The 10,747-nt window shown below is 43.4% G+C and overlaps 1 protein-coding gene across 1 annotated transcript; it reads right to left on the bottom strand.

The window, feature by feature from the left end:
* Window positions 1-630: 630 nt before the first annotated feature.
* csrnp1b (cysteine-serine-rich nuclear protein 1b) lies at window positions 631-9,930 on the bottom strand. Its single transcript, XM_058376719.1, has 5 exons — window positions 9,738-9,930; window positions 6,644-6,844; window positions 4,693-4,952; window positions 4,307-4,603; window positions 631-4,085 (listed from the first exon to the last, which is right to left on the bottom strand). The coding sequence occupies exons 1-5, from the start codon at window positions 9,913-9,915 to the stop codon at window positions 3,108-3,110; spliced, it is 1,914 nt and encodes a 637-aa protein (XP_058232702.1). The 5' UTR covers window positions 9,916-9,930; the 3' UTR covers window positions 631-3,107.
* Window positions 9,931-10,747: the final 817 nt, after the last annotated feature.

Here is a 10,747-nt window from a genome sequence, read left to right as displayed (position 1 = left end):
ACAGCTTCAACTCTTCTGGGAAGGCTTTCCACAAGGTTTAGGAGTGTGTTTATGGGAATTTTTGACCATTCCTCTAGAAGTGCATTTGTGAGGTCAGGCATTGATGTTGAATTACAGTCTCCGCTGCCAGTAATATTATAGCAACAGTATTATAAATACCAGAAACTGCCATAAATCGTTCCGTCATACTTCCGACATGAAGTAGACACATTTTCCGCACATGTGCAGTACAAATCGTGTTTCCGGTACGGATCGAGTAGTGACTAGATCCGTCCTACTATTGCATTTAATGTAAATGAGTAGTTCGCCACCTAGTGGTGTGTGTAAGTAACATCATGCCTGCAAGAGTTTTGCCAACCTCTTCTTTGTTGTTGTGAGTCTGTTCAAGCGTTTGTTTTTCCACATTAATATTAACAGGGGAAAAGAGAACAGAAACTCATTTGATATTCAATAACCATAACAGGAAACATGAAAAGTTTGACATTTGCTTAATACATAAAAGAGTTAGAGGTCTGCTTCAATCACACCACCCTGTCATTGTTAATGTTCCTATTACAGCATAACCCAAAGTGTGAATAAATGTGTGTGTGGGACAGGAAGTTAGCAGAGAGACCAGTCGAAAGCAGCGTGTAAGAAAAAGCTGATCTTTTATTTTGAAATGACAAAACTACTGTCAAATGACTTGAATGAAACGAACAGCTTTTACCTGTTGAGCATGAAAATATATTTTAAAAATAAAATTAAAAAATAAAATAAAAAGCAGCTCGGTTTTGCTCTGTAGTACCACTTAAGCTGGAAAAAAAAATATGTACAACATAAATGACGAAATTTGAGAAACACTTTCGAAAGCATCCGTAGATCAAAACATACAATAATTCTGCCTAATAAATACCCATCGCTCTCCATTTCTTCATAAGGAGTGATACATCTTTACAAGGCGTACTTGCAGAAAGCGGTGCCCTCTCGACAATGGAAAACGAATGTTGTGGTTCAAGAACGGCACGTGAAGGCAAAAAGCAAATACGTTTCTGATTGTGCAGTTTCTCTTTTGTCTTTTTTTGCGCTCGCAAATCATATACTGAGACGAAAAATGTGAAGAAAATCTCACATGCAATAGCTTTCCGACGTTGACACAAGCTGTAGGAACTAAGTGTGGGAGGTGGAGTATGTACATCATGTCTACATCTTCCTCCATCGAGGACGCGTCACCACCTTCACTTTAGGTTTCAGACATGGGCACTGAAATGCTGTTTGTGGGGTTTTGTTTGTTTGTTTGTTTTTTTGCATAATATAATACACTTTTTGCATAATATATGCAGAATATATCCAAAAGATTTTTTTTTTTTTTTTTTTGAGCTAATCATTTACATCCACAAGCCGAGACGTTCTCGTACAGATGGATTTAGCTTGGACTCAGTCTCGCTTCGACTGAAAAAGGCATTTACAAAAAGACTTAATAATCTTTTACTTCAGGCCAGAATAAAGTTTAGAAGTATAACTATATGTGTAACTATATTAATATATTACAAATGCTTCGTTATTCCACGAAAATTGGCTTTTTCTTAATAAAATAGTTTGTCAATGATAGAGATTAGAATTCTCTCAAATCTACATAAATTAGAAAAATTTTTTTTAGTGTAATTCTCTATATTGTAGGCAACATCATGGGCAATAACGCAGTTCTGATCTTAGGAAATAGGTAGGTTGGGTTATTTTCTTTCTTTCTTTCTTTCTTTCTTTCATTTTTAATCACTTTTTTATTTTTATTTTACAACAGACCAGCAACCATGGCTCCATAGATTAACAGGCACGTTAGAGTAAACTTTTTAAACACCGCTCTTCTTCTTCTTCTTCTTTTTTTTATTATTATTATTGCGCAATTTCTTTCTTTTATAATTTAATTCAATAAATTAGTATACGACTGAAATGAAGCGTGAAATAATTTAACTGAAATTTGAAGTTTAGTGAACGCGAATGGCATCGAGCGTCGGCCCAAAATGATCTCTCACGAAGAAGCTTTCACTTTTCCAGAGCTCAGAGTGGCTCAGATACTCAGTTGGTGTTCAGAGATAGATAAAAAAAAAAATATATATAAAATAAATAAAAACCTAAAGGAATAATAAATAGAGTAATAAGTAGTAATGGTAAATAGATATCACAGTTATGCAACGATTCTCCAAAATGAGTATTTAATGAGATTTTTTTGTTTGTTTGTATTTTTTGCGGCGTGTTAAATAAAAAAAATAAAATAAAATAACACAAACGCTCGGTATCTTTTAGCTTTTGTGCTAATTTTCGACGCATCCGAACCACCGAACAATGGCGCGACGTCTTTACTGAACGCGAAGCGGTCAGTATAAGAACCCGACCACCCCCCACCCCAACCCACGCTTGAGTTTCGTCCATATTTTCACAGGTAAAGTGCTAATCGAGGAGCCTTTGGGGAGATTCGTGTACCATTAGAGATCCCAATGAGCCGTTTTGTGGAACGAGAGGAGTCTTCCTCTAGCTTTGTGATTACGTACAGACCGTACAAACGTGACAGACACGGAAAGAAAACCCTTCAAAGGGGGTCTTTAAAATGCTGTTTTGAGTTTTGGTGGAAATTCTCAGAAGAGCCAAATAGGGTCCATCACAGCGATGTATGGTCACAATACATTGCTTCCAAAAGCTAGAAAAAGTCCCTGAGGTGCATAATCAGCATTTTTTTTTTTTTTTTTTTAAAGACTCCCATCTGTGCCCTGTGTAAAGTTCATATAAATAAACGTTATCAATAGTAATAATATTAGTAACACCAATGTGGGTGACAAATTCAAACTCAACCTTCCTGGCCATATGTACAAATATTCTTAAACCAGCAGCCAGAGACTTTAAACCCAAATATTAGCTGCCAATTTGATGGCAATAATAATAATAATAATTATTATTATTATAATAGTAATAATAATAATAATAATAATAATAATAATAATAATAAGACTGCTAACATTTTCAAGGCAACTAATGCAAATTTTGAAAGCTTTAAATTACAAAATTACATTAAAGCTGTATTCATTTACAATTGTATACTCTTTTTCATAGTGTTTAATATTAAACGTCCGTCCACTTCAGACTTTGACATACTCCATCACAGACAACTTCATGGCTTCTTCCAGCATCTGATTGTCTGTGAACGTAGCCGGTGGTTCAGGTACAGATTCTGACAAACCGATCAGCGACTCCAAGAGGCCGGTGCCCTGGTCGTTGACTTGTGGAAAGCTGGGGTGGGCAGGCAACTGAAACTGAAAAAAGTTGTCCAAATGTTCGTACTCCTTGAGAGAGTTGTACAGCGAGCTGGGCCCTAGACAGGGAAAGCCGTCAAAGAACTCCAGGTCGGACTCCGAGGACAGGCTCAGGTCCATGTAATTATCGATGGTAGGAGACGGCGTGTTAGGAACCGAGCCGTTGTGAAACAGAGTGTCGTCCTGATTGGCGTTTTCGTCCAAGAGTTCGGACACCGCCGCCGCTCTGTCCATAGAGTCCGTTTGTGGCGTGCAGGCGTTATCGTCACTGTCCACGCTTTCCACAGTACTGAAAATGCCGTATCCTACAGACGACGGCTCGGTCCTTCTCCGCTGTTGGCTGCAGCCGGCATCCCTGCATTGCAGAGAGCATTCGTCGTTATCGGTGTCGCTGAAGCTCAGGATCTGCGCGAGTCCGTTCTCGTCCACGTCCAGAGAAGACTGTTCGCTCGGAGGTGCGTCAGCCGCTTCCAAGTCCTCGCTCTGACCCGAAGAACTAGAAGAGTCCGTCATGTCACTGCTACAGCTGTTCTCCCCGGCGGCCGCTAATTCAGAGTTGAAATGGAAGCTGTTCGGCTCACCGGCGCCCTCCGCCGGACAGAGATCTCCAGAGCTCGTCTTGGGCTGCTCGTCTGAAGCGGCCTCGTTCTCAGAAGAGTGCTCTTCCAAACGCTTTTCAAGCTCCAGCTTCATGATGGTGTGGATGTAGTGAGTCTGGACACGGCTGGGGTTAAACTCGATACGGCCCTCTGTGTTCCCACAGCCATCCTTGGTGCAGCCACAGGGGAAGGATGAGTGGTCCATCTGTGAGATTAAAAAAACACTTTAAATAAACTTCTACAGATACTGCTAATTACTTTACTTGATTAATTAGTAGATTAACACGGGACTATGGCATGCATTTTAGTTTTGGGTGATGGCGAGTATCCGACTTGAATTTAAATGAAAATCACAAAGGACCATATTGAGAAACTCTGACAAAGGGCTAATTTAGATACGAAGCCTTAGAGCATTACGTTTCCCACCTGACACTTGATTCCAGCCAAACTGCAGCTGCAGGTTTCAGGCTCGCAGAAGCCCTGGCAGTCGCAGCCGCAGTCCTCCCGTGACATGCGCAGTTCGTGCAGCTGCCTCTTCTCCTCCTTGTCGATCTTCTTCACTCCAGCTGCTTTCAGGATGGCGTGCCGCCTCTTGGATGGGTACGGGTGGAGGAATGACCCACTGTCCAGGTTCACACCGCTGAGATCGATTTCTTCCTCTGGGATATCATCCACAGTGAGCTGGTCCGCCTCTTCAGACTCCTGGGTACCGTTCTTGGTCAGCTGTTAGAGAGGGCAAGAGGACAGTTAAAGATCTCCTGTTGCTTGTGTTTTATACAGTCTCTTTATGCACAAGCTATAAATTTACAAACCTTCTGTTTCAGAGCCTCCAGCTTTTCTTCCTTCATCCTGTTCTTGATCTTCTCACGCCTTAGATGGCGCTGTTCGATAGCAAACTCAGCCAACGTGTAGCGGCGCTGCACACTGTGCCTCTGCAACATGCCCAGCGTGCATCCGCCTCTGCTAGGTACACTGGTGAAGCCCTGGCATCGTGGGAAGAAGAAGACGGTCACCTGATCAAACTGCACATTGCCCCGTCGTGGTCTTTTGGTCTTTTTGAGGATGGAGGTGGCTACAGGAAAGAAAGAAAGAAAGAAAAAGAGAGCCTTGTAAGAGGGAGACTAAAGGGAAAACAAAAATGTAATGGCATTCCTGAAAGAGTAAAATGGTGCATCTGTGCATGTACGTGTTTCAGACGAATGGCGCTGAAGTGCTTTTTCTTAGGAACTCATAAGGGAATGTTTAGTTAGGAAGAGGGCCAGGTCTAATGGGAAGACTCGGAGTGGGAGTAAACATCAGGATTTCAGGAGTTTTAACATTCATCTACCACAAGATGGCAGACAACACAAACACTACAACCACTGAGATGCAGTGAAAGAGTACACAACATCAGTTACAGAAATAATTATGAGAAGAGAAAAAAGTTCCATATATTCATGCGTTATCAGTGAATCGAACCGATGGGCACACGGCCCAAACCTTAACATCAAGCCAATTTCTTTTGATCTAATAAATGCATCACTTTCTTCTTATCGGCTAGCCAGGAATTTCCCTTTGGCGATGATGGCTACAAGGGAATCTAAGCTGTCAGATTAATTGCACAGTGAGTAAATGTGCTGGAAATCTGAGGCTTCCTGCGTCAAGGAGAACTGTCAGAGCAATACATTTCACCAGATGGAGCTGAGATTGAGCAGCACAGCCACTTCAGACACACACACACACAGCTGTCTGAAGCCTACTTAGTGGCTAGTTCAGTGTCACCAGCCAAGCTTTCCTCTTGTGTTAAAGGCACTGGAATGAGACTTATGCAGAAGGGAGGCGTTTATAACAAAACCACAGAAAAAACCAAATGTGGGAACATGACTTTTGGAAATTCCACTTCCTCTGTTCCTTCCTTGAGTGAGACTGTTCCATCAGGAACATGCAACAATTCTTATCTGAAGAGCAGTGTGTAGAGGGGATGAACATGCTAATAATCTCCACAGATGGTCTCCATTAAAACACACAGCCTGCTGGGAACCCTGCTGTGTACATATGCGTTGGTTTTCAGATTCTTCTGCAAGGTTCACATTTAAAAAAAAAAAAAAAAAAAAAAATCCGAATCGGATCGATTTCAGTTTCAGATTGGTGGAAACCTTTTCATTACTCTTCTGCACAAAATCCTTAATGTAGACTAGAGTAGCTTCCAATGACCTCACTTTTATTTCAGATTCATTAATTAATCACAGTCTAGGTTTCAGCCGGAGAGCTGAATCATCTGGCTTTCATTTCTTTCATATGCTCTCCCTTAGCACCTGTATTGAGGGTATGCCAGGTACAGACAAGGCTCAGTGTGTTCTCTCTCTCTCTCTCTCTCTCTCTCTCTCTCGTTCAAGCTCTCGCTGTCTCTGCTGGCATCCTGCCCATTCACTGGCACTTTGCCCTGCCATCCTGGGAATCTCACAACTGTTTACCCTGCTTCCTTCACCTCACTGCTCTCACAATCTCCATCAGCGAGGCAGAGGAACAGCAGGTGAGTGTGCGGGATACACGGCGCTGCACTTCCCAAGTTCTTCAAAATTCGCTCAGAAGGCAGAAGGTGACCTTGTCAATGTTCAGAGCCTGATTCTGCTTCAGGAAAGCAATTTAAAAAAGGTAAAGATGTGCCTAAATATGGTTGTGCAGTTCATTCCCAAAGGACCTTGCCTACAAGAGTACTGCACATCTTTTCTTTTTTGAAGCTGAGAGATGACAGTGATGGAATAAAACGGAAGCCATACTCACTGCTGAGCGACGCTGCCGGTGAGCTCGGGTTACTGGGCGTGGAGTCCAGGGTGTCGGAGTAACAGCTCTCGCCATCCGAGTCCCAGCCGGAGTAGGCAGAGGAGGAGAGAGACGACGGAGAGGATGAAGAGTAGCATGGGTCCTCCTCCACCTCCTCAAACTTCCTCTTGAGAAGCCCACTCATGGCGCTAAAGTGCTGATCTGTGGGACAAAACAGACCACAAAGACTTATTACCTTCACCATGCTAATTAAATAGCACAATTGTAAAGGCTGCACCGCGTGCTTGTTCATCAGCTAGGAGCATGACAATAATGAAGCGTTCTATCCCCAACGACCGTCGTCTACGCGCTGCACACGCACATCGTCCTTTTCATTTGTTCCAATACACTTCTCGTACAGTCTTTCGAATAACAAGCTGACTGTACTATACGACCGGCCCTGAGCCGTGAGGGGAACAGGAAGCAATCAATCAAGTCCCTCCAGCGCAAGTCAACAATTATCAGACCCTTCACCCACTTCCAAATTCAATCAGCCGAGCAAATACATTGATCAGCAGAAAAGGAGTCCACCGAATACACAGGCACACAAGCAAGTAGGCATGTTTATTATGTAGCCCTTGAATGCCCTTCTTTCCGCTACTCCCATGGAGAGACTGCTTGTGCAGTGATGAAGACAATCAATTCTTTGGACAGAAGAGAAAAAGCTGGTCTATGCCTCTGGCTTTAAGGAGCTTGAGTAGGAGGAATGCAGCGACTCGCACGCTTTTTGTGCCCCTGGTGGCTGTTGGCTCATGCAGCTATTCTGCCCTGAAGACATTCTCTGTCAGTTAACGCACCTCAAGCCCTACTGTGGGTTGTTGCTCTCTGCTGACACGCGTGGAGGAAGAACAAGTATACCTCTGAGCTAGATTTTAAAAATGCAAGATATACACACATTGAAGTGATTCTCTGAATAAATAAGACACCTTCAGCTAGCATGTAGCTTTCACAAGTAGTTTTTACTTCCCTTCTATGTTCCTGCCAAGCCAGAGCAGGGCATTGTAAAAAACAATTCTAGTTCCCACTATCAGGGCCACTTCTGAGAAGTGACAGACAGTCGTGACTGGAAAATGATACAAGTCTGGAGCACTGTCTGGGTCATTAACAAGTCTGGGTGCATGTGAATAATAACTCAGTCATCGCCTCCATGCAGATCTTAGCTAAAGGCAAGCGGTTAACAGAATTTCTTGCCCAGATCTTGAACCGTTTGAATGAGTAATACACAGCGTGTGAATGAATTTATACCAGGGCTTTGGGTGAGGTAATACAGCTCACTTAAACTGATACAGCAGTAAAGCACACCTATAATTACACTCCAGACTAAAAGTGCTGACACCTTAAGTGTGTGAGACCCAACCTGCACACCACACCGTGTACCTTTTCACAATGCACACAACAACCCCCGAAATCAGACGTGCCCATGTCTCTCCACATGCAAATGCATGCTTGGTCAACTTTATCTGTCCCTGTTATGCAAGTGCATGCTAGGTAAACAGTAACGTCTACAGCACATCCATCAAGGCAGTGACGTCTCTCTGTTGCGTAAGCAGTTATACAATAAGAGCATAAAATGGTCTGATAAAAGGTGGACGGATCCTGTGAAGTACTCCCGATGATCATCATCATCATCCACACACAATAGTTAGCACTGACTGGCTTTAGAAAGATTTTTATTGGCATGCAAAGCACAGACAGTATATATATATATATATATATATCTGGGCCCTAAAGTAACCCTGACATGTCTCATCTTGCAGCTGTGCAAGAAATACTTTGCCTCGACAGGCCCGCGAGTCTGCATCCAGGCTTCTGCAGAAAAATCCCTAAGAGTTTGCATATATCGGAGAACAATAAGCCAACTGCTGCCTGCTTGTGGAAATGCACATGGACAAAAAAAAGAAAAAAAAAAAGACCAGGTCACATTATAAACCATTACTGCATTATTGTTAGTATTTAGCAATATTTGGGCACCTGGACACAGCATCTGTTGCTTATCTGGCCCCCTTTTAACCTGTACCTATGCCTCAGATACACATAGCTGCAAGGACACACAAGATCACCTTACACCTTCCTGAGATCTCCTTGTGTGTCTGGCAGAAAACAAAGCCTTGAAAAAAATCCCTGAGGAGGCTCACCAGAGAAGCTTTAATTAAGAGCTGCGGACAGAAGGATCGGGAGGGGGTGGTTACGAGGAGAGTAAAGGGAAAGAAAGAGCTCGGGACCCTGGTGTCAGAAGTGGGTCATTGTCTCGACTGCAGCCTACCTGACAGCCTGATTTGTTAATCTTGTTTAACAGGCAGAAACAATGAAGACAAGCTCATTCCAGTCAAGGGGGTGCATGTGTATGCGCACATACCCCTAGGCAGGAGCAATCCTGGAAGACATCCAGATTTCATGCAGGAGTCAATCTTCTACTCCACCAAACACTTTCCATTAAAAACAGATATCATTCTTTATATCAGACGGAACGGCCTCTTTACCACCGGCGGCAGTGTAGACCTAAGCTTTCTATCCGTAAAGAGTTGGGAACCATCACCTGATAAATCTCACCACCCAGAGGGATGAGATCGGGCGGGCAAGATAGAGTAGACAGTGTGGTTTTTCGCAGGACCATCAATTATGCAGCACTGTCATTCCATTAAGTGCGCAGTCAGGAGGAGAATGGCAGCGCCGCCATGAGGTATTCCCCACGCAGTTGTCAGCGGTGCTCAGGAGGTAAATCTCATGCAGCAGAGAAAAGAGAAAAGGCTGTTCACTGTAGCAGCTTGCCGCAGAAACCAGATCTACCACCACAGTCAGCAATGAGTGCTGATAAGATGTTACTGATACGGTCCACACACAGCCTGACATGGCTTTAGCAAACAAAAAATAAAACCTCTTTCATGACGGAAATGAGGGAAAAATTATTATTATTATCAGAAATATTGTTGTTATTATTATTACAGATCACTTGTAGTTAACAATAGCACTAGTGTTATATGGTGTAAAGCCATGAAGGGTTTTTAAAGCCACAAATGCATTTTTTCTTTTCCCAAGTTCGAGCTTTTATACTCACCTGCTGCCCTAGTTCTTACAGGAGCAAGGAAAGAGCACACCGCAGGAAAAGAGCAGAGCAGCCTATCTGAACTACTCGCTATTGCCTCACACACTCTCACACACACCAGGTGCTGGAGAATTGACTTTGCCCTGCCAGGTTGCAGTGCAGCACGTCCACCGAAGATAACACAGCGCATAGCATGCACTTAACATGTGCCAACTACAAGGAGAACAAAACCTACGCAACACTCTTAATACACAACACCTGTATTTGTAGATCAGTGAAGATCTCTGGGCATATTGACACACACAACACTGATCTTGACATACTTAGTCACAGGTGTGCATATTACTGGAAATGCAGCCCATAACATAAGCAGCCACCAGGTTTGCACCTTTACACAGGAAGAGAAGCACTCCACCTGCTGGCACAGCCACAAGAACTAGCGCCGTCTGAGGAGTGTTTCCAGTCAGGCAGAACAGTCAGCTGTGCCAGAGACATTCTGTTCCTCTGCTACAACCCATACACAGTACACTGCCTTTCCAAATAGTAGCCTGTACACTCATATGGGCGGGAGAGGGAGATGGAGGGGAAGGAGGACTTTAAACAAATAAATAAAGTGATGGCTCCAGCCACAGGAATTCTTCTCTGGCAGGGTGACGCATTTTACAGAGCATGGCGGTGCTATCGAACCCAGATGTGCCGGCGATCTTGCTACAGAGAGAAGGAGAGAGAGAGAGAGAGAGAGACTACGCCTAGGACAAAAATCCATCTTTGCAAAATAAAAAAAATACCCTGCAATTGACCTCATGAGCTGCACAGACATTCCACAGAACTGTTTCGGAGTTTATGTCACAGATGTGCTTGCCATGTACTCGGAGTTCCCGCCAACAGTTTGAACCCGTACGTGTTTTCCCCACACACGTGAGCGTCAATTAGAGCTAATTAAGAAACAAGACATACGCCATGTCAGGAACAGGGACACCACAGACCTCAGCTCAATGAACAGAAGAAAATTAAGAGTTCGA

The sequence above is a fragment of the Hemibagrus wyckioides genome, linkage group LG23 (genome assembly GCF_019097595.1).
Source record: "Hemibagrus wyckioides isolate EC202008001 linkage group LG23, SWU_Hwy_1.0, whole genome shotgun sequence".
NCBI lineage: Eukaryota > Metazoa > Chordata > Actinopteri > Siluriformes > Bagridae > Hemibagrus > Hemibagrus wyckioides.
This window is presented reverse-complemented; position numbering and strand designations above follow the sequence as displayed.

Bases quoted from the DNA above. Each gene is read 5' to 3' on its own strand.
- csrnp1b (XM_058376719.1), bottom strand. From the start codon at position 9,915: ATGCGCTGTGTTATCTTCGGTGGACGTGCTGCACTGCAACCTGGCAGG. The intron at 6,845-9,737 runs GTGAGTATAAAA...TTTGTCCCACAG, and splicing joins TGTAAGAACTAGGGCAGCAG to ATCAGCACTTTAGCGCCATG. The intron at 4,953-6,643 runs GTGAGTATGGCT...TCTTTCCTGTAG, and splicing joins ACCGGCAGCGTCGCTCAGCA to CCACCTCCATCCTCAAAAAG.